Source organism: Colletotrichum orchidophilum, assembly GCF_001831195.1.
Source record: "Colletotrichum orchidophilum strain IMI 309357 chromosome Unknown Scaffold_43.1, whole genome shotgun sequence".
NCBI classification, from domain to species: domain Eukaryota; kingdom Fungi; phylum Ascomycota; class Sordariomycetes; order Glomerellales; family Glomerellaceae; genus Colletotrichum; species Colletotrichum orchidophilum.
Window position 1 is genome coordinate 152,923 of NW_019172999.1, and position 22,788 is coordinate 175,710.

At 55.6% G+C, this 22,788-nt stretch overlaps 3 protein-coding genes across 3 annotated transcripts; 1 reads left to right on the top strand and 2 right to left on the bottom strand.

Annotated features, from left to right (window-relative positions):
• Window positions 1-1,517: 1,517 nt before the first annotated feature.
• On the bottom strand, window positions 1,518-3,210 carry CORC01_05982 (aminopeptidase I zinc metalloprotease; the record flags this gene model as incomplete). The annotated part of the gene is made up of 2 exons (XM_022617624.1): window positions 1,518-2,950; window positions 3,018-3,210. 2 exons carry the CDS (start codon window positions 3,208-3,210, stop codon window positions 1,518-1,520), a joined length of 1,626 nt encoding a protein of 541 aa, XP_022475865.1.
• Window positions 3,211-12,994: 9,784 nt separating this feature from the next.
• Window positions 12,995-13,262, bottom strand: CORC01_05983 (uncharacterized protein; the record flags this gene model as incomplete). The annotated part of the gene is made up of 2 exons (XM_022617625.1): window positions 12,995-13,040; window positions 13,129-13,262. 2 exons carry the CDS (start codon window positions 13,260-13,262, stop codon window positions 12,995-12,997), a joined length of 180 nt encoding a protein of 59 aa, XP_022475866.1.
• Window positions 13,263-16,826: 3,564 nt separating this feature from the next.
• CORC01_05984 (uncharacterized protein) lies at window positions 16,827-21,601 on the top strand (the record flags this gene model as incomplete). Its single annotated transcript, XM_022617626.1, has 4 exons — window positions 16,827-17,014; window positions 17,090-17,192; window positions 17,267-20,152; window positions 20,207-21,601. 4 exons carry the CDS (start codon window positions 16,827-16,829, stop codon window positions 21,599-21,601), a joined length of 4,572 nt encoding a protein of 1,523 aa, XP_022475867.1.
• Between the last annotated feature and the right edge of the window lie 1,187 nt (window positions 21,602-22,788).

The following is a 22,788-nucleotide window of genomic DNA, read 5'->3' on the forward strand; positions in this document are numbered from 1 at the left end:
CCTGAAAATTCCCTTGTTTTGTTACCAAAAGTCCAGAACTAGAAGTTGAGTCAGCGCCTTCGAAGCCACTTGTGGATCAGGTTGACTTGGTGTCGACCCAGGCAGATGAAGAGAACGGAATATGTAGTACCGGGCTATGGAAGGCAATGGTGTTGTTGGTGGGAGTAATGGAAAAAGAGACTCGGAGGAGGAAGGTACTTGTGTTGTTCTTTGAAGTGATTCGATCGAGTCAGGAGAGAGTGTAGGTTCTGCCAATGGGCGAATCGCCGGGAGAGTGATGGTGAAGGGAAGGCGACAGAGCAGAGGAGGAAGGAGTCAAGAACCTGAATAAGCTTTGGCTGGGAATAATTCCAATCTGAAATGGAAGCTAAGGCGAACTTGGAGACAGAAAGGGCCGGTATCAAGATTTCGAAGTGGGTTTTTCAGAACATGCCAAATACGTCGAAGAATCAGGATGGCAGGTGAAATTCACAAAACGTGGAGGCGATCTTCCCGTGTAATGATCGCCAGCAGAGATATGCCCTACCTCAGGTGTCGGAAAGACAATACAGAATTGAGATGAAGATGCAATGAAAGATCACGAATCTTTGGTAAGAACCCAGGAGATGTATCGTGAGAGCCTCAGCCGGAGGTGTCCGTCGAGGTATATTTATCGAATCGCGGCGAAGCGTTTCGAATTCGATGACCCGGGTCGGCGAAGTCAAAGCCAGATTGAGTCGAAGTCAGGTTGAGGTTCAACTTAGGTCAAGCCGGGGTCAAAGTCGCTCGGGATCGACGCCTTGGGTATAGTCAAAGGAAGGGATGAGGATGAGAAGAGGCTTCAAAAATAACAGGTTGTCTTAAATACCCAGGTCGAGCAAGACTGGCTGTCCAGTCTAACCGGGGTGCGAGAAGGGCGGGGCGGGTCGGTCATGATATCGAAAGGAAGGAATGAGTAAACGATCGGAGAGGAAGGTGCCCACCCATAATGTGGAGGTAGAGAGGTAAAGTTGGATTCTAGATATCGTCAAGTAAGATTCTTTTCAGAGTCGAATTGGAGCTGATAAGGACCCCAGATGATGTCAAGATGATTAGGTTGTCTGACTGGATGGAATCGGGGAGTTGGGGGCCCGGGGAAGGACACGTCAAAGAAGGGTTCCGCTGGAGATCCTGAACGTATGAAAGGCTGCCAACAAGACAAATGGAAGCCGGGAGTTGGACGCGGTGAAGTTCCAAGTCCCGTCTCCGGATGAGAGACGGAAGGACGTAGGCACGAGCGCCGAGCCACCACTTCCTGGCTCGTATCTTGGTCACCTTAAGGGAGGTACTCCTCAACCAATATCTCGTGCTCGAAACGTAACATTTATCTTCACAGCCCCAGCATCATAGTTCCAACGCCAGTGAAGCGGTTACTCAATTCACATCGTATTCTCGTCACCCGACAGCTCCAAGGTATTCGCGACTACTGCTACAACTTACTACAACTATACCCTCTGGCCAGAGCCACTTTGCAAACTCGATACAACATCCACAGCTTTCTAATCAACAAGAATCTTCTCCTCCAGCTCGCCAAACCGCTCATAAAAGCTCTCAAATAGCTTAATCGCGTGCTCTACATCCGCGCTGCCTCCTGTCTCGCGAATAGAGTGCATACTGAGCTGCGGGTTACCCAAGTCCAGCGTCCGGACGCCAAGCTTGGCGCTGAGCATGGGGCCGATGGTGCTGCCGCACGGCGAGTCGTTGCGGACGACAAAGAGCTGCAGCGGGACGCCCGCGAGGCGCGCACACTCCTGGAGGAGCACGATGCCGGGCGAGTTGGTCGCGTACCGCTGATTGGCGTTGACCTTGATGACGGTGCCGCCGTTCATGGCCGGCTGGTGGCTCGACTCGTACTTGCCCGCGTAGTTGGGGTGCACCGAGTGCGCCATATCGGCCGACACGAGGAACGAACGCGAGAGCGTCTGCTCGTATGCCGTCGACTCGTAGTCGCCGCCGTCGTGTGAGGATACCGCCACGTACGATCCGTCCGAGGCCGTGTCGCGGCTTCCAGGGAGAGAGGCGAGGCGGCGGAGGACCGCGGGGAGGAGGTTCGAGTTGGCGCCGTGGGCCGAGGTGGACCCGATCTCCTCGTGGTCGAAGCAGGTCACGAGGCGGATGGTGGAGTCGTTTTCGAGGACGTCGGCCGCGCGGACCGAGGCGATGAGGCCCTCGATGGAGCAGTACGTCATGTTGAGGTTGTCGAGGCGGGCCGAGAAGATGAACTCGTCGTTGAGGCCACCGAGGCAGGACTTTTGCACGTCGTACAGGACGAGCTCGAAATCAATTACGGCTTCGGGCTCGACCTCAGCGTGAGAGGCGATCACGTCGAGAATGTGAGGGTGATGACGCTCAGTCATGGCCTTGAGCGGCTTGAAATCCTCCTCCGCCTCCTCGCCTTCAACAGCAGTCTCGGGCTTCGCACTGCTCTTGTTCAGCTCCGCCGTGGCCAGTCCGGCGATGGGAAACAGCTCGTTCTCCTTGTTCGGGTCAAAGGTGGAGCTCCTGTCAAGGTGGATGGCCAGAGTCGGGATGCGCAGTAGCGGCTTGTCGACCTTGATCAGCTTCTGGACAAAGTTGCCCTCGGCGTCCTTGACGAGGACGCGGCCGGCGATGCTGAGATCACGGTCGAACCAGCTGTGCCAGATACCGCCGCCGTAGGTCTCAACGCCGACCTGCAAGAACCCGACGTTGCTCTTCTTGGAGACGGGCTTGATGCGCAGGGTGGGGGAGTCGGTGTGGGCGCCGATCATGGCGACCGGGTTGCCGGGCTTCCACTTGTTGCCAATGGCGAAGGCGACGATGGACGAGCCATTGCGGGTGAGGTAGTACTTTCCGCCGGGACGCAGCGCCGAGTTCCACGAGTCGCGCTCCTTGATCTTTGTGAAGCCGGCCTTTTCGAGGCGGGCGGCGGCGGTCGCGCAGGCGTGGTATGCTGTGGGCGGGGGGCACAGTTAGCGAGGAACAAAGATGCGCGCGCACACAATGCCGATAATGCTTACGAGTGGGAGAGGCATTGACAAAGTCGACAAAGTCGAGCGCGGCAGCGGGAGGAGCCATTGTGCTGGTGGATGTCGAGAATCGAGCTCGGGTCTGGAAGGGTCGAAGGACGGCGACGGCAGCGATGGCTGCGATGGCGGGGTTCTTGTTTGATCTAACAGAGGCTCGGCACAAGATGGTCGCGGCCGATAGCATTTATGTTGCTGGACAGAAGGCGATAAGTGGTCTCTAATGGCAAACTGAAATGTCACAGACGTTGCGTCTTATCTCTCCACCTCTCTTTCTCGCGAGAACTTTCAGTGTTAGGGAAGGTCACGAGGGGCTATCGCATGTCGTCAAAAAGGCAACCCGACGTTGATCCGGCGCCGAAGCTGGGATTGTCTGCTTCGCCTGCCGAAAAGGAATGGAACCTAGGTGGCAGGGTGGAGCGTGTGCACCACCGGCTTGTGGTGGTGGTGGTGGTGGTGGTGGTGGTTCCCCCCAAGACTTGGAATGATCCGTCGCAGGCCGGCAGAAGAAAAGATACGTGCCTTGTGTTCTCTGACGGGCCAGTAACAGCGTGTGCGGCATGTACCTGTACATACCAGATCTCACCTCCCGTCTATCCCGGGAGTCTGTATGTTTAGAAAGGTGAGTCTAATGTACTGGCGCGGCTGGGCTAAGGCACCTTAAGGCGAGGCAACTCAAAGGCAAAGGTCGGGTCGGGTCAGCATCGATCACTTATTTGGTAATTGCATACGCTACCGAAGAAACCTCCCGTGATATACCTTGGGTAGTGTACATTGTTGGACTTCGTTCGGACCAAAACGATACTTCGATGGAGAGCGGAGGCTTGTGTTGGTCCCAGTGCGCGGCCTGTCGCGTTCTCTCTTTCTCTCTATCTCTCTGTGTCTCTCTCTCTTTCTCGTCTTTTTCCTCTCCGACACACCCACAAGCGTAAATCTCTAGCATAATCACTCCCACCGCAAATGCGCAAAGTGCAGACCCAACCACTGTCAACCTCGGCTCGTCTGGGATACCGACAGACTATTCCGCCTACCGTCGACAAAAATCGACCGCTGCCCAGAATGGGTCTGGTCTCCTCTCCACACAACCTAGGCCGCAGGTCCTGGCCTGGCGGCGACGGAGGAGGCAAACTTAACAAGAAGCAGAAAGAAGAAAGGGAAAGATGGGAGGGGAAAAAAGGGCAAAGGGACAAGGGAAAAGGCAAGGCAAGGCAAGGCAAGGCACCCGAACCGGTGCAACTGGCGGCAAAGTCGACGACTGCCAACCCATGCACATTGTCGATACCTGGCGTTGCAGCACGACAGATACGGAATTTGGCCCCCCTAAACCCGGCTCTGCAGATCCCAGGGGTTTCCTTGAACACAACCCACTCACAAGCCACAGTCCAACGCCTTGCAGGACCACCGTGGACGGGATGATGGACACACAGTTGGCATCCATCAACAAGCCATTATGCTTCCCGTTCCTTTCCCTCTCTCCCATCTGTCCCAGTGGCTTTCTGGTGGTCATATTTCTTTAGACAAGAAGCAAAGAGGACTCGAAACCCACAGCCATTCAAGAAGAAGAACAGCACCGAGGAGGGCTGCCAGGCAAATACCAGATGGCTCATAGCACATGGTGAAACTGTCGTCGGCCCCCCCTCTCACTTCCTCCCATTTCCCATGCAGCAGTTAGCAGCATAGATTTGGGCCACTGTGAGCTCCGTACCGGTCGGGAGAGCCAAGCTCATTGGCGTGTTCCCTCTTTAGGATGCCCTGCAGGTGCATGTCTGTGCTTCTCTCCACCTCTCCCAATCCCAAGCCAGGCGTATTAGGTCACTGTGAGAGATTCCCAGGGTCCTTCAACCTTCATCTCGCGAAGAAAGAGAGAGAAAAAAAAGGCCAAGATCTCTAGCTTTTCTGGCTGACAACGGGGGCCTGCTTTGCGCCCCCGAGCCTTCGTTGCCTGCTGGACAGTCTTCTTAGCGTGATGAAGGCGCCGCTGCTGCTCAAATCGCCCTGCAATGTTGCGAGGGCACATTCGATCCCCGTCTATCCGTACGGACGACACATACGTATTGTAGTGTAAACCGCAGCCACAAGACCTCCAGTCGGCTGCTCTGTTCTCTCCAAAGTACTGCAGCAACGTCGACGGTTGACCATCACCGCGCTTTGCTGCCCGGCCCACACCCCTGTCAAGGACAAAACTAAGGAGCAGGGGTGCTCCATGACCAGAGCGGACCCGGGTCTGACAAGCTGCCCTTTCTTTTGCACAGAGCAGATGCCAAGTCCCTTCGGATCAGTAGAAGTATCGAGCAGATGGTCAGTCAGCTAACGAAGGGTGGCCATCTGACACCCTGCTCTCTGCCTGCCTACTTTGTTCGGATTCTCAAAATGCCCATCGCGTTTCTCCAAGTGTCATCCTTTGTCCAAGAGAGCGGCCGCCACCCGCCAGACATGCATGTGCTTTGAAAGTCCGATGGAGGCTGAACACGAATACACGAATACCTAGCCAAGGCAGGTATCAAATGTTGGCGGGCATGCCGATGTCGCGAATCTGTTGGAGAGGGTGCCGCGCTCGAGGTCTCTACCACAGGGAGTGTTTCCCGCATATCCTTCATGCCTTCTGGAAGGGCATCGGATTCTGAGAGGAGGCGGTCAGTTCCTTCACTCAAGGTAACCTAAGGATCCGAATTAGCTGTGAGGCATGGGTGAGATCTGCATCACCGAATCGCTAAACGCAAGATGCTCTGACTGACATCCCGCCTCGCTTGCTCTTCTCTCCCAGTACATATATTTATTCATCAGTTCCCGGCCGTTTGCAGTTTGCTTTCAAATGGTTCTTTTTCGCCACGCGCTGGGCTGCGACCCGAACGAGCTATAGGACGACCGACAAGGCCGGGTGGTAATCTCAAGCCACCGTCTTTGCAGAGTGGAAAGAAGGGACAGGAGAGGGATAAGAGAGACAGGCCCCAAATGAGACGAAGACACACACACAGCAGGTGCCTCCTACCGAATTTGAAAGCCAATCATTGTTCGCTTTTTAGGGTGGTCCCCGTCGACCAGGGGTCGGCCTTGTCGCGCTGTGGACACTCGTCCCAGCGACACGCATACGCTTCCGTCACATTCCAGTAAGATCCTCAGGGGCATAAATGCTCGTTTCCTCGATGTCCCCTGCGCAACAAGTAATTGAAAAGCTGCGGCTGGACAGAAAGAGGTCTGGTATGTGTCTGTAGCCGTTTTTATTCTGGTGGTGTTTTGGTGATGGCCCATTTGATACACGCAAGCGCCAGCTATATGTTGCGGTGCGTGAAGGAGGCTCATGGGGATGGGATGCCCACACTCAATGGGATGGGGGAGCTGGCTCCGGGACTCGAGCATGGTCCCGACCCACCACAATGGGGAGGGGGGGTCTGGTCCCCCTTGCCCTTCCCAGGTCGTCGATTTGAGTGCGACGATCAGACAACGTCGACTGTATCAAAAGAGCTGCCTTCTGTTGGGCACCGTTTCCTTTGTTCATGGTCTCCAGCAGTTGCAAGCAGTTGCTATGCATGTCAAGACTCGCAGCTCTTTCGACGGCTGTCAAATGCAGTGCGTAATGCATATACTTGGCTGAGCGATGTGATGCGATGGGAACCGGCCACATTCGTCTTCGATATCCATTGATTCTAGGAGGGTGTGTGTGTGTCATTAGATACGGGTGGTGTCTTTGGTGACGCCATTCCCCTGCGAATCGAACCTCTGCCCGGTATGACAAAGTCCAAACTCACACCATCATGTCCTCCAATGGAGACCAGCAAACCCCTCGTGCTGGCCACAGAGGTTGATCGACATTACCTGTTTGCTTGTTTTTGTTTCCTTCTGCTGTTGAGTGTACTCGATCGTCATATCAACTGGTTTGTGTGCGTACCTAGCTCCCGCACTGGCAGTTCGAAACTTTGGAGGGGACCCGCAGATCGTCAAAGGGAAGTGGGCTGCTGGCATCCCAAATCCTGCCCAGGACGCTTCATATTGCACTCAGGGTTCCGGGTTAGAGTATCGTTTCGACCATCAAGAGAGAAAAGATCGGAGGCCGCAAAAGAGGTTGCGCTCGAGTTCGTTAGCTGCATGACCCTCGCCCGTGCCGTTCAAGCGGGAACGAAAGCGCAAACTCTAAGCCCATACCAAATCGCTGCTTTCGTTCATTCCAACGTGTATCTCAAGTCAAAGGCCCCTGCCGCCAGAGTCAATACACGTGCAAACGTGGAGGAGAGCACGGTGTCCATCCCACGACCCCGAGCGCACAACAGCAACGGTACCATCCATATCACCCATATCATCCGAGCCAGTGTAGGAAAAAAAAAAGGATTCTGTGATAGGAGGGCGGAGGTGAATGAGGGACTTGTTCCAAGCCAGGGATTCCCGCGTGGAAGCACAACGGCGGGTAGAAGGTTGGTAGGGTGGGTTGCTTTGCAGCCGTGCTGCGTTGACCTTGTTCGAACTCGCTTCGTCTGCTTTTGCCCCAGATGACCGACCATCCATCATTGGAGAGAGACATCGTCTCACAGCCCAACGTTCGTCGCAATGCAGGTGCCATTGCCAACTCTTTCTGTAGTATACTCTACCTCAGAGTGACTGGAGACACCAAGCCTGGCGGCGATCCCTGCCCAGGCTCCCGAATAGACCGCGATCTCGACTGTGCAGCTTTCTTTCTCTCGTCAACCAGCGCAATTTGAACTGATGCGGCGTCGTGTAGTAAACTACTAGCCTCGCCGTTTTTGCAGCACGAGATTGACGTACTCCCCTGTGTTGTTGTTCAGCAGCGCTCAGCAATCCTGCCTCGTTTCTCTATATCCTACGACCCCGTCTACCTGTCAGCCACTTTGGCTGGGGAAGCGGTCCAATGCATAGGGCTTGGAACCGAAAGAGACGGTTGACCGCGCACACGGTCCCTTCCCGACTTGATCGTAGTTCCTTGTGCATTTGGATGATTTCGTCAACCGTGAAAAATGCGTCTTCTGTCTACGCTAGTAAAGGAGAAAGTGATTGATGCGACATGATTCAACTCATGTTGTCGATAGCATAGCGGGTTGGAACCTTGGCGGTGATCGTTGCAGACACGGGCCAATAACGCGAAGCACCGATTCACCGGCACGAACGTCGACATCAGAACAACGGTCAATCCTCCGAGCCGGACCGGACGAGAATAAATTTCTTGTCTCTTCAGAGTGCGCCAGCTGTGGACAAGACTTGTTCAATGACTGATATCATCGAAACGTAGAATACGAAAAGCAAAGAAGGAAACAAATCCAGCCCAGCTTTGGTACGCACACCAGCTGCCTTGATCCGTTGGAGCTGTTTACCGGATCAAGGATCTGGCTGATGGTGTTGCCGACCCCTGCTGGGCTGAGAAGACCCCGAAGACGCAGCGCCAATGGACGGGTGATGTGCTAGTGAGGCGATCCGACTTGACCGAGACTGGATGTCAGCCACGCGCACGCCAGGACAAAGTAGCCTACGCCCCTTCCACCTGGCGGCCCCCCGGGAGTGTTACTAGTTCGAGCACCCACGCCATCAGAGAGTGCGAGAGGCCACTCGGCGAAGGCGTTGGACGGCTGGCGGCATGGAGAACAACCTGCCCCTCTGCCACGGTTCCTGGCCACATAGATCCTTGCGTCCGCGATGAATATGGCTGAGAATGACAGAGCGGTGGTCTCCATGCTGGAGGCTGCCAATAGCCAACGAAGAACCGCAGAGCTGCTCTATCCAGCTCGTAAAATTGAGCAGCAACAGGGCGAGATGAGAAGTCGGTGCGGAAACAGAGCCATGTTGAACAAAGATGGCCCTGCGGACCAAGGCCAAGGCCTAGCCCCCCCCGTCCCATCGTATGCTGGGCCGTCCACACTTGAAACGGATATGCTATTTTGGCGGCCAAGGTACGCGGCGCGCTGTGGGGCACCTGGCACAATCTACTGAAGTCTTCTGGGAGTCTGCGTCTGCGTCTGCGTCTCTGCGCTTGCTTGAATGCTGTCTGTCCGTATCTCAGTCTGTCCTGCCTCTCATTGCTTCTCGGTTCTTGCATGGCTTCTTTAAGGTGTGCAGCGCCGCCAGCTGGCACAAGGTGCGGCACGTCTGCGACACACATAGGTACGCCGGATGCTGCCGCAGAGCCATTGGCAAAGCAGCAGTGTGGCGCCCATGAAGGACGGACGGGGGTGGTCTGGAGTTGAGGCCGCAAAAGGAGCCAAGCGCAGCGGGAGACTATTTGTTTCTGAGACCTGGCCGGACGATTGTTTGGCAGGAGAAGAGCCCCTCCGAAAGCTGGTCCCATGTGCCATCACCTTCCACTCTGCAGCTCCGATGCTGACTATTCGTCCACCGCGGAGGTGGATGAGGTGAGCTGCGCAGTCGAGACTTGGTCAGGGAAATTCTCTCGATACTATGCGTCGGTGACGAGTAGAGCCGTTTAGTAGTCTCCATAGCAAGAGTGCACTGGTATTCAGTAAGTAAGTTCAGCGTCAGTCCCACCCTCCCCCCAGGCCGCTGAGGGGGGGAAGCCACGATTGCGAGTAAGGTGACGAGTGTCAACCAGTTTCTTAGTCAGGGACGGGGGCCATGGACCACATTCGGATCCGGAGTGAAGGATTGACAGGAGCTAATACTGTATGTGCATCTTGACGCGGCTGGAACGAGACGAGTCTGGGGACGTAACCTTATTGTGCGCAGTCCAGCCAGTCACGGTCTTTTCTGGTCAGCGGTCTGACAAGCAGCGGAAGTTGGAATAGAGAGAAGGATATGAGGGTTTATGTCACACGGTCGAGAACCGAGAGAGCATGTGTAGGTAGGTTGGTTGGTTGGTCTCCGGATGATGTTGGTCTGATAGGAAAGCGAAGGTCGATACCTATCTGCCGAGCTTGGTATCGCGGCTGCTATCCTGGCCGTGGTGATTCGACAAATACCAAGAGACGGACCAGGCGTGCCAGGCAAGCCAGGCAAAAAGAAGGGCCAAAAGAAAAGACAAAAACAGAAAAAGACCAACCGTTGGACGCGCGAAGAAAGTGGAAGCGTGTGTAACAAGAACCTGTCGCTGCTGGCCGCCGTCGCCCACATTGCAACGCAGAGTGATGTAATCAAGAGAGGCGACGAGGGGCCCAGAGCACTTGGAGGACGAGGCAGGCACTCACTGGCAGGCGGGCAGCGAGTTGGGTGGGCCACACCCTTTCTCCCGGGTAGGTTCCAACTTGACCCATCCAGAAGCAACGGGACGCTAAGTATCAGTCACCGGCAAGGTTAGGCAAGTACCGAATAGACCCAGACATATCATCATAGCGCCTGACGGAGGAGGCGGCGGGGGGCGGGGCCAACGGCCCAGGGGAAGGGGGGGGGGGGGGGGGGGGGGGGCGGGGGGAGGAGAGGAGAGGAGAGGAGAGGGGGACAGGGGGAGGGAGAGAGGGGAGGGGTGTGGGCGGGGTGGGGGGGGGGGGGGGGGGGGGGGGGGGGGGGGGGGGGGGGGGGCGTCATCGAGTCAATGAGAAGGAGGGGGTAGGGTGTAGCTAGCTGAGGGGGGACTTTCTTCCTGGATGGCTTGGGATTTCTTAGCTGGAGATCCTCTGCAGCAACGACCAGCTGCCACTTCCGCACGAAAAGTACTCTGGACTTTGGACTCGGAGATTTACTCATCCTCATCGTGTCTTTCTACATGGGCAAAAGATGATGCCAATATGTCCAGAGCGCAATGAAAAGAATTTGCCCTTGTGTTTTATAAAAAGTTTATGGAAATGATTCCCGGCAGAAGAAAACCGGTCATTTGGTAAGAAAGAATCTTGTTCTTTTTATTCCTTACAAGTACTGGTTCTCCACGACGGGTGCAAAGTAACCGTACAAGCAGGCAAGGTAGATTAGGACTGGCAGAAAAACAAAAAGGCAGATCTCGTCCGTTTGATGTTCCCAACTGCCAACACCTTGTTTCTTTTTTAGTTTGGAGCCGGTTGAGAAGAACCTTATTACCTGACTGATGTCGACGGGCAGCTTTTATTACACTTTCTCCCCTATTACCTTATGTGCTTATCCCATCTCTACAGTTACCTTACTCTAACTCTGAGCAAACCGTCAATCCAACCAACACTGCTCATTAGTCACCCACTGCTGCCCAGACCAGCAAGGCAATCTCTCATACTTCTGTGACACACTTGCTTGTGCTCATCTCATCGCATTGAAAGAGTGAAGCACCTTATTTTGGCAAGGCTTTGTAGCCAGCGTCGCCCAAGGCCAACGGCCGATCTCAGTTCAGATGATTGTCAGCGTTTTCTGTAGGGTCCCTCTACTCCCTCCAAACGTCGAACGCTGGCTCCGTTCACCCTGGTTCAGCTGTCGCCTCTTGGGGAGGGCAAGATGGTCATTTATGGAGAGTATGGTATGGGGAATCCGGGTCTTGCTTTGTAGTGAGTAAAGTGTGACACGAGGGACTACGAGGCGGATTCTCTGCCTGTGCCCTGTGTCCTCGAGAGAAGTGGACAGTGAGCGAGAGGTCGAGGATGTGGCAGTGGGCACTAGCTTGACTAGAATCTGGGACTCGCAGGGTGCCCGTGGCCCCGTGCATCCGTGCCTCCGCGCCCTTGTTATTTCCTCCTCCCGGCACGCATGTACTTCATCCCGTTTCGCTGCAACGCCCACCTCATATTGAGATGGATCGATGTGGATGAGCCTAATACCAACGTCCATTCCTTGATCTTGGTCTCGCCCGCCACCTTGGACCTACCCGTTGAACATTGAACGTTCGACGCATCTCGCACACTCCTTCTTCACCTTTGGCAGAATTCAAATGGCTCCTTGAAAAGTACGGATTGCCAGCGGATACACCGCCAGGTCACGCCTCCATACCGCCGCGGTCACTTGGCACAAGCTCAGGTACTCTTCCCACCTTGTGAGAAGCAGCCGTCACGATTTGGCCATTTCCGGACTAGCGCACATGTGTACAATTGAGCTAGACAGGGATGACCCTGGTGTATTGTGTGCAGCGTGTCCAGGAAAAAGCAGCAATTCGAGCCATGAGCCATGAGCCTCGAGCCTTTTGAGCCTTTCTCCCTCTCTTGCGTTCCCTGAGAGCCCCCGGTTCCGTCTCTCCTACTGTGTAGGTAGGTGTGCCCTTTCTGACCACAATGAGACGCTGCGCGCCGCGGCCCAATTTTACACGGCTTCTTCCCTGCTGCAGACGCCATGTGAGGTTCTCTAGTGTACGAAGTATCGGGAGTGCTTGCGGTCGAGATTCTCTTTCACTAGTTACAGAGTATCAATGCAAGGGCAGCTGCCCCCCGCTACGTTGCCGTATTCGCAGCTTCTTCTCAGCGGGCAAGTCGGCTTTGTCTCCTGAACAGAAACAGGGACAACAATATAATTGGGTGGGGGGCAAGAGAAAGAAGGCAACAGCTGAAACGTGAATCGGAGAATGCGTGGGCGGGAAGAACTTGGACTTGAGGACCGTGTTGCTGGGACGTGGGGACCTGGAAGACAAGACGGCGTGCGAATAGGAATGACAAGAGTGTGACGGCAGAGTAGTTCAACTGGAAGTGGAAGCAGATGGGGGGAAAAGTAACAGGAATGAACCCCGACTTGCCCACTCGGGAAGCAAGACGAGAGGGCAAGGAACAAGAAGAAACGAGGCAAAGACAAATGAGGCTCGTCCCAAAAAGGTCGACGGATGGTCTACACCTATTCGTTTCGCACACTAGGCCTGGGTAGCCGTTCGTTCGTAGAGGGGAAAACTCGCCAGTGGGCCAATGTCTTGCGATGGCTGGACTTTAGAGAGACATTGGATTGCCGATTTGTATCGGGGTACCGAGGGGTTGTACCATGCTCCAAGAATGCGTGGCGTAACCATTGGAAGCCGGAGAAGTCGGCGACTGTTCACCAGCACCCGGCATGGAATGCAAAAAGAGTCTGTTGGTAGATGGTGCGAATAGCAGCTAATAGCTGTCATAGCTGGAGCGACGTGAAGGATTAGGGATGTCGAAATTCCTTTACATTCCTTCGTCTCTTGCATCGCGGATTGCCCGGGGCAAGTCCCTGGTAGTTGGTAACAGATGAGGTGCCGTGGCCAGTGGACGGTGGTGTAGCCGTGCCGGCTCTTACCGGCTTGCCTTGCCCTGCTCACCGGGTGATGTAAATCACTGACGAACGAGGCGCGTGACCGGGGTTTTGCGAGATGGTCCTCGCCATGGGACTTGTTCCTCCACGATCTGCTGGTGAGGCCTCATGGTGTTCGTCAGGTCGCAATGAGTTTGCCATTCTGACGAACCAACGGTCAGTATCCGTCCCAGTGGTTCGTACAGCTGAGTAGCTGGAGGGAGATGAACAGTACGGATACCGTACTTGTGACAGCCCCCAAAGCTGGATACCCTTTGGAATGGCCTCAGAGAGGAGAGAGAGAGAGAGAGAAAAAGAGAGAGGACCAAAGGCCCAGGGCAAGGCCAAGGCAAGGTACATCAGACATACGGGGTCCGGTATTGAGGTTAGCTCTGACCCTTGGCCCCGGCACTGACCTCTTCGGTCTGTCTGTACTTTGTACCGTCGGTTAGCACGGAGTGAAAGAAGCTCTCGAAGGTAAGATGAAGCAGATGAGGCGAGGACACCACCACACTCGCACCACGTCGTTCGTCGACGTCGTCGTTTCCGAGCCGCTGCTCAGATGCGCCTCAAGTGTGCGATCTGCAGCTTGCGTATTGGATGTATATGGACCGCAATCGTCCTGGTCAGTCGTCAGTTGCTTACCTACCCGTAGGGCCTGGGCTTAAGGTACGCATGGTCTAGAGTTGGCTGCCAAGTTGTATCGTGTTAGCACCCATGATACAGTCTGGCGGACGACGCTGACCGCTTCCCACACCGCTGTCGTGGTAGACTAGTACATGGCGACAGCTGTTGGCCTCTTCTTTTGCACCAGTACCAGCATCGGGAGATATTACCTCGAGAGTGTATGTCTCTGAACAAGGTGCAATGGGCGAGAGGGACGGTGAGATGGAGCAAAAGCGACAGAGACCCTGCTTGCTTGGTGGCATAGTGGACGAGTGGGAGATCGAGGCAGGCAGAGAATGTGCGTGGGGGGGGGGGGGGGGGGGCCCTAGAAGGGGGGGGGGGGGGGGGGGGGGGGGGGGGGGGGGAAGAGGGGAGGTGGACGTGCTTTGTTGGGGGGGGTGGGGGGGGGGGGGGGGTGGGGGGGGGAGGAGGAAGTGTGGGGTTTTTGGGAGGCTGGCCCCCCCCCCCCGCCGAAAAAACACACACCCCCCCCCCCCCCCCCCCCCCTTCCAGTCCACGTCCCAGTCCCTGCTCGTCTACTTTTCCCCTCCCAGCCAGTCCAGTCCCTCTCGAGGCGCGAAGGCAGAATTAAGAGGAAGAAAAAAAAAAAGGCCAACCGCCGCCGAAGGAAAGGAGGGAAGAAAAGGACCCCATTTTCTGCCAGGTGCCCACTTTGGCCCGCCTGGCTTCCCTTCCCTCCTCCCCCTACCTCTGGACTTGTATCTTGCCTGCCCGTCTTTCCTCGTCTGCTATGTTTTCCATCCTGCACAATCCATCGCGGGCCCGGGACCAGTCCAAATTCTGATGCCAATGCAGTCAGTGTTGGCGAGCAGGCGGATAGATGGCAGGTGGCGACTTCAAAATTGGGCTGCTGCGACTGTCTTTTCCATGCCGGTATTGCTGTGCAGCGCTTGGTGAAATGTGTACCTTTTCGTCCAAAGGTACCTTACTGCCCAAGGTACCTTGCGGGCTCCCTGCTCTCACCCTCAACTCAAGATTCACTCACACGGACTGCCTTGCCCTCAAGACCAACGGCATCCTCCCTCACCGGGACGAACGCCAACAACCATTTACGAGTAATAAAAAGACGGATACGAGAATAGACTAATATGAAATCGTTGTTCCGAGGAACTGTATAATAGAGGAGTGTCAAATAACTATGGATAAACGTCCAGCAGGACTCTCCCTCGTCGCCCAACCAGTGGCGGACCCTTGCACGTGAATAGAGGCATGGGTGGTAAGGTACCTCGTGCACCTCCCCAAGCTCACCGGTACCTGGCTCCTGCCTGCTGTTGCTGCTGCCCTGCCCTGCTCCTTGCCACAGCTACTTCCCACCTCCCACTTCACATTTTAATACACACCCCCTCCCTCTTGGTCTCTTGTCCAATCATCTCTCACCAAACCAAGCCATCCTCGTGTTGTCGCACGCCCTCCCCTCTCCACCTGCGCATCTCGCCGCCCTGCAGGCCCCATCCTCTCTTCTCTCAGTCCCGTCTTCTAAGGTACCCCGGCACCTCGTCCACAGTCACTCTCACAGTCTCACTCACATCCACCACCACCACCACCACAACACTCATCACTGCGCGCGCCCTCTTTCTCTCTTCGCCCTGCCTACCTGACCTATTGCCTACCTATCTGCTCCGACCTCCGTCCTCATCCTCGTCCACGTCCTCCCTCCCTCCCTTTCTTTCTACACACGACTACCCGGCCTCATCCTCCTCCTCCGGGTACTCCTCCTCATCAGTCGCCTGGTCGCCTCTCCCCTTGGAGAATGTTTGAATCCCCTCTCCTTCTCCTCTCTCACCTCGCTTGTCTGATTCACTCCAGAGAAAGGTGAACGAGCGTCCTCCCGCGATATAGGGCGATTACGACGACAGCATCCCACCTCCATTTCCTCGCCCATTTGTCGTTTCAGCCACCCCAGTCGACCGTCGAACACAGGCAAAAATAGGCTCCACGCTTAAAAAGGCGCCAATCCTGAGCCCACCAGAACCTAAATCAACTGGCACTGGTCGAGCAAAGCCCATCTCCAGAGGCTCCACCACGCCCAAGGATCCCGTCCTCTGCCGTAACCCATTGCTCACCTCACCCACGCACGCACACATACACACACCTCTCTGTCTCTCTCTCTTTCTCTTTCGCGCGCAACCATCTCTCCTGCCTCTTTTTCTCTTCCTCCAACACACTCCACACGAACGCTCCGTCGTTGTTGATGTGGTCTTCTCCTTTTCGTGAGCCTTTCATCAACCTCGCTGCGTTGTCTACCAAACCAGGGTTTGGTGACGCTTACAGAGACGATAAGTTTGTATTGCATAAGTTGCTACGCACAGCACCGTCCCGTTTTCGAAGATCCCCGGCTCGCTTTGTCTCGACCTGCGGCTGTCCACGCCCACCCTCCACTCTCTGGAATTTCCGCCGCTCCTGGACGGACACAACCGCAACCACAACAACCCACCACCGACAGCCACCTCACGTCGCGGCCACTTGCCCTTCACTCTTCTTTCTGATCGAGTCAACTGCATCTTCCTCTCTCAGCTTCATGTTACAGTGACTGGCGCAACATCTAAAGTCGTTGCCGCACAGGCGCTCGGGTCTATTCATCGACTCCGCGTAATCTTGGTTAACGAAAAAATAACACGAGACGAGACTGCCGAACCACCTTCGCTTGCCTCGTTATCCTTCTACCGACGCTCAACAACTCTTACACGCCTACGGACGACGAGGAAGATTTTGCTTTGTATCGCAATATCTTCTACGAAGGCTTTCCAATCGCTCACGACATCCGACTGGCTCCTTCATGCTTGTCGCAAGTCGTTAGGCACCCTGCAGATAGTCGACGGCTCCGTGCCTCCTTGTTGAGAACAAAACCAGACCAGCGCCACTCCTGACCTGTGGACCTCTTACTCGACCAAACTTAAACTCTGACCTCTATACAGCTCTGTTACCGGACCGCGGACCTCATCACAGCAGTCGATCGACGGTCCCTGGCCCCTTCCAGACCGAAGCTGTCGGTTCTGGGATTGTCGTAGGAGACTTGTGTAAAACCCGTGGAAAGCGGCCATGGCCGCAAACATGCAACACATGGCGGGAGCGGCGGGGATGATGCAGCAGCAGCAGCCGCGTCCCCGACCCTCCCAGGTTCAGTTGAACCAGTTTCTTTACCAGACTATGCTCGCCCAGCAACAGCCACACTCGGGCTGGCAAGCCGGCGTGGCCATTCAAGAGCGCATGATCAAGTGCCATAACTTGTACGTTGACCCGAATTCCACCCTCTAGTTTCTCGGTTTTTGCGCTGTGACTGATACGACGTCTTTCTTCTCCAGAATCACAAACATCGGCCTTGCCGTGACCAACATTGACTTCATGAAGGCGGCAGAAGTAGGCGTAAACTTTGAGCGCGATGCCTTTAACAAGTCGCAAGATAAGGTAAGGTTTCGCGCGGAGATTTCCACCCTGATTTCTCTTCCCCGGTATAGGAAAACCCTAACAAAAGAATGCAGGCCCAGTACGAGGCACAAATGAGCAACAAGACGAACGAATTCTTCCGACGACGACAGGCGAATGAGCAGAGCATGACGAACAACATGCAGGCCCAGGCAGCCGCCCAGGCTCAGCAACAGCTCATGATGAACCAGAACGCAGCCATGCAGAACCAGATGGGTCGAGGAATGGGCCAAAATCAACAGCAGGGTTTCCAGCATCTTCAGCACCAGATGCAGGCGTCGCAGATTCCTCAGCAGGCCCAAATGGGTGTCAACATGGGCAATCAGGGTGGCCAACCGATAGGGCCCAACCAGCAGATGTTCCAGATGCCCGGGGGACAGGCCCGACAACAGAACGGCATACCTACCGACGCTTCAAATCTTACACCCCACGACCAGCAAAAGGTGATGGAGCTCGCACAAAAGATGGCATCCGCCTGCCCCGATCCTCAGAAAAACCATTATCGCAACATTGTGCAGACCCGATTCGCACAACGGGCACAGGAATACACCGCTCAGGGCAAGGACCCGGTCTTAATTTGGTTCCAACACCAGGCCTTCCAAGGCCTGTCAAAGAACGCGGCCTTGGCCAGACAGCGACAGCAACAGGGTGGCATGCCGCCCAATATGAACCCCGCCCAAGCCCAGGCCATGATGCAGGCCGGCAGAGGACAAATCAACCCTGCGATGATGAACGCGGCAAACATGCAATCTGGCAACGGTGACTTTGGCCAGTTTACCATGGAGAGCATCATGAACCAGCAAAAGGCGGGTATACTAGCCCAGGAGCAAGGCCAGATGGTCGTTCCTGCAAGCAATGGCCCAGCGCGTAACGCTACACCGCAACCCATCGCTGGGGGCCAAGGTCAAGGAATGCCTAACCAATCCGGACAGAGCCAAACACCGCGACCGAATCAAGCTCAGCAACAATTGAGTATGCAGCAGGCCCAGCAACTGAAGATGGAGCAGCAGCAGTCGCAACATGCGGCGCAAATGCGTGCTCAACAGCAAGCCAGGCAGTTACAGGGGCAGCCAAACGGTCTCAATGGCGCTCCGCCATCTCAGAGCCCGGGCATGAACACTTTGAACACCCCCATGCGCCGCCCTCCCGGTGCCATGCCCATGGAAGGGCAAAACGGGGCACAGGCAAATGGTCCCTTTGCCGGTACTCTCGATCCCCGTTTCAACCAGGGAAACCAGAGGCCGATGGGCGCAGCGGGTAACATGAACCTGAACAATAACCCGGTTTTCCACAACATGATGGCAAGCATGAACCCCGAGCAGAGGCAGGCCGTCCACGGTCTGCCCCCGGACAAGTTGCATGAGGTCATGACGAAGTGGCAGGAGCAGCAGCGCAAGATGCAAATGAATGCCATGGGTAACCCGGGCCAAATGCAGGGTCGGCCAGGGCAGCTTGGACAATTCAACGTCGCCAACGGCAATCAATTCATGACCAACGGCATGATGCCTCAGCAAGCGCAGCCTGGAGCTCCTAACAACCAGCAGCAACTGATTGCGCAGCAACAACAGATGTTGAATAGATTGAGGAACCAACAAACACCTGTAGCCCCCGCTCACCAAGTCATGATGGACAGCATGGAGCTGCCGCCGCCAGTCCTCCACCAAGTAGGAAACCAGCTTCGCGCCCCTCCTGAAGTACGCAAGTGGAAAGATCTTCGGCAATGGCTCTCACAAAACCCCGTTCAGCCGCAGCTGCAACAACATCTTGAGAGAATTCAGAGATCGCAGTTCGCTACATACATGCAGAGGCAGATGGAAAAGCGCAATCAGCAGGCAGCACAGGCGGCGGCGGCGCAGCAGCAGCAGCAGCAGCAGCAACAGCAAACGCCGCAACCACAGCAGCCTCAATCTCAGCCGCCACAACAGGTTCCCCCTCAGGCCCAACCACAACAACTTGCGCAGCCGCCTCAGCAAGCCCAAGCCCAAGCCCAAACCCAGCCGAATGGCATGCAACCTGGCAACGGCGTGCAGAACCCGCAGGCACCCAACCAACCAGGCATGCCACCTGGTATGCCGAATATTCCAGCTCACATGATTCAGGTGACGCCAACTGATATCATGAACGCTCGCAAGGCGAACCCTAAGATTGCTAGCCTTACCGACGATCAGTTGAGACAGTTCATCATCCAGATTAAACAACGGCAGATGGCTGCCGCGATGCAGAAAGAGATGGCCATGCGCCAGGCTCAGTCACAAGGGCTAGCGGCCCCCGGAGGACAAAACGTTCCGGTGTCAGCACCTCAACCGCCTCAAATGCCGCAGCCCGGTCTACCAGCAAGTATCACCCCGACGCCTGCCCAAGCACTGCCGGCACCCCCGAAGCAACAAAGCGCTACTCCTGATCAGAAGGCTGTTGCCAACGTTGCGGCGCCAAGGAACAACAACCGTCCGGCCTCGAGCAACCAGGCGCAGCCTCCTAACCCCTCGCCTGCAACACTGCAAAAGAACCTCAAGCGCCCTAGCACTGACGAGCCTGCCGACGTCCCTCAGGCATCTCATCAAACCCAGAGACCTACTGCCGTACCGGGCCAGATGCGCCAGATTCCGAATTTCACCCCTGAGCAAATAGCGACCATGACTCCCGAACAGAAGGCCAAGTACGAGGCGATGAAGAGTCGCCAACAGGCAATGCAAGCTGCAAACCCGGGCATTGCCCCTACGGAGAACGACTTTGACAAGCTCAGGCGCATTGGCCAAGAAGAGCAGAGGTTAATGATGACGGCGGAGCACATGCCGGATATTCCTATGTCACCAGAGCAGCGTACAGAGACATGTGCCAAGCTCATGAAGATCGTAGTTGACATGGGCAAGATTGGAAAGGCCCTTGGTCGCTGGTATGCCGCAACTCGTGACGATACGCGCGCCAAGAGCTACTTCCGAGCTGTAAGTTGATAAGCATCGTCATATGCACTGGCCGTTTTTGCTAACATACTCCAGCGACTACGGATGATCAGGCAATTCACTGACGGCGAACATATGATGAACCCCAAGCCGGTTTTCAGTGTGAGGCCCGCCGAGATTGACGAGGTTCGTCGGCTCCTCGAGAGCATGGCGCGCGATTGCGCCAATCTCGGCAAGAAAGCTGGTGCCGTGCCACCTCAGCCAGGTCAACCCGCACCGCCGAACCAGGCTGGTGCCACCCCTGCTCAAGGCGGACAGGTGACGCCATTGAGTGCCGCCAACTTGGAGAAGCAGACGAAGGCTCTAAACAATATGCACCAGCGATCCAATAGCAAGAGCGGTGGTCCCCCAGCTGCACCCACGACAAGCCAACCTCCGTTCCCGTTCAACGCAACCTCTCCGCACGGCGATCCCACTTACATGGACCGGCCAAAGGTGAACAGGGACAACCTCAAACTACCGAACCCGCGGAAGAAGGCCAAGACGGGGGCACAGCCTACGCCGCCCCAGCAACCGAACCAGACCACCCCGTCGCCCCAGATCAGCAAGTCGGGCTCCCCAGAACTGAAAAGGCACGCCATGCCTGAACCGAAGGCACCGCCAAAACCGATGTTTTTGTGCCCCGAAACAGACTGCGAGATGGCGACAACAGGTTTCCCCTCAGAGCAGGCGCGACAGGCGCATATCCAAGAAGAACACGTTAAGCCTCTTGAAGACCCCATGAAGTTCATGCAAGAGAACTTGGCCCTCTCGTTGGGGTTGGACGTTAACGGTCAGGTGCCGGTGACTGCGCAACCAATGGGCCAGGACTCATCTAAACAGGGCCAAACACCGGCAAGCAACCCGGGTGCGACGCCAATGTCCCGAGATGCGTCGATGCAGCGTACAGGCAGCAAGATGGGAGCGAAAGCACAGGACAACAAGCTGGCGATTGGCAAGACAGACAGTACGCCAAAGATGGAGCACAAGCAACCCGAGATGGCTGTAGCACCGGCCCCGCCGATGGACGCCTGGGCCACAACGATCAACCCGCAGAGCCTATTCAACAACCTAGGCAAGTTCGAGCTTGGTGCCAACGGTGTCATTAGCGACATGGCTGTGTATCGGTCCCAGACGCCTAACGACACACCAGAGTCGAGCAAGGACAGCGGGTCATCGGAACCCAACAGCGATATTTCGGAGGGTGTCCATCTGGACATTGACCTCAACTGGCAACAAGTCGATGTGGACGTGCTTCTCGACATGAACAACATCAACATGGACGGTCTCGAGGGCCTACAAGACGGCGGGGCCGAGTTTGAGGGCCTGATGCTGGAGGAGGCGATGCCGATGGAACAGTTCCCCAACTGGGATGAAGTGACAAATGACTTCAACAAGCCGTTCCAGTTCGACAACAGCCTATACTCACTCGATGTCTCGTCGTCGATGTGAGTGACGGAGACTAGAGACTGAGTGAAGAAGAAGCAGAGGATGAAGAAGCGACCGAAAAAATGATGATGGGAGAGGCGGCTGCTGGATACCCCCGGAGAGAATTCCACGAATGACGACCAGCCGGTTCATTGGATGGGTGGGCAAGGTTAGCATTGGGAAAAGCAAGGGTTTGGCGTTCCTCGGGCAGGGTTGCAGACTGGCTCAGTGTGCAGGCTCTGAGTTGGTCTCTTTTGCAAGCGTTTGCGATTTTTGATATATGGAGATTACCTGAGCCGTCGTGGCATATGGACAACGGTTGTTGGCTCAGTGCATGGCCCTCGTTTTTTTGAGACGACGATGACTGTTATTTTTTTCTTTTCTTTCTCCCAGTCTTTTGAGGATTATTTCACTTGGAGAGACAGCTACTACGCGTTGTATGTATCGAGGGAGGCATTATTGTTTTAGTTACTTTCCTTGGCGATGACGAAAACGTCAGCGCGACTCTTGCAAGGGCGAGAGGAATGATACCCAAGTCTACAAAACGAGCGTGTGCCGCGGAACTGTGACATTGAGGCCTTTTGTGCTAAGGAATACAATGAGAAGCTTTAGTAACCTACAGAGAAGCCCATTGGCTCGAGGACGAGAAGAAGAGGATGGAGGGGGAGCCCGTGCCAAAAGTTATGCTGGTGCCAGCGACGCGTGGTGTTGGCAATTAACACGACTTGCAATGACCGGACGGGATCTTGAGATGGTCGGGGGAGGTGTCACGTCGATCCCAGCAGCGTGGACCCTGAACGGGCGTGCCCCCGGTACCTGCATGTCGTCTTGGTTAGCGCTAGACCAGATGCGATGGACGGTGGCTAGCGGACCCTTGTAAAGACACGCGCCTCTGGGGACTTTGCTGGTGTTGCCTTCCTTATGTAAGCCGCATTCTGGACCATTGAGTCCCCCAAACAGCGCCTCATTGCGCTGTAAGGTCCCTGAGTCTGTAGCAGTGCCTACCCGGGCCAGATGAAAGCAGTGGCGTGCGGGTGGGATGGACGCAGCAGGGGTACGCGACCAAGCTGCCAGCCACCAAACAGGGGGGAAAGGCCGCGATTTTGGGTGGTTCATTACTCTTCTTCTTCTTCTTTTTTTTTTCTTTTTTCAGGGTTCTTTCTTTTGGCAGGTCGGTAAGGTTACTTTTTACAGTGAGGTTCATGCAGTGA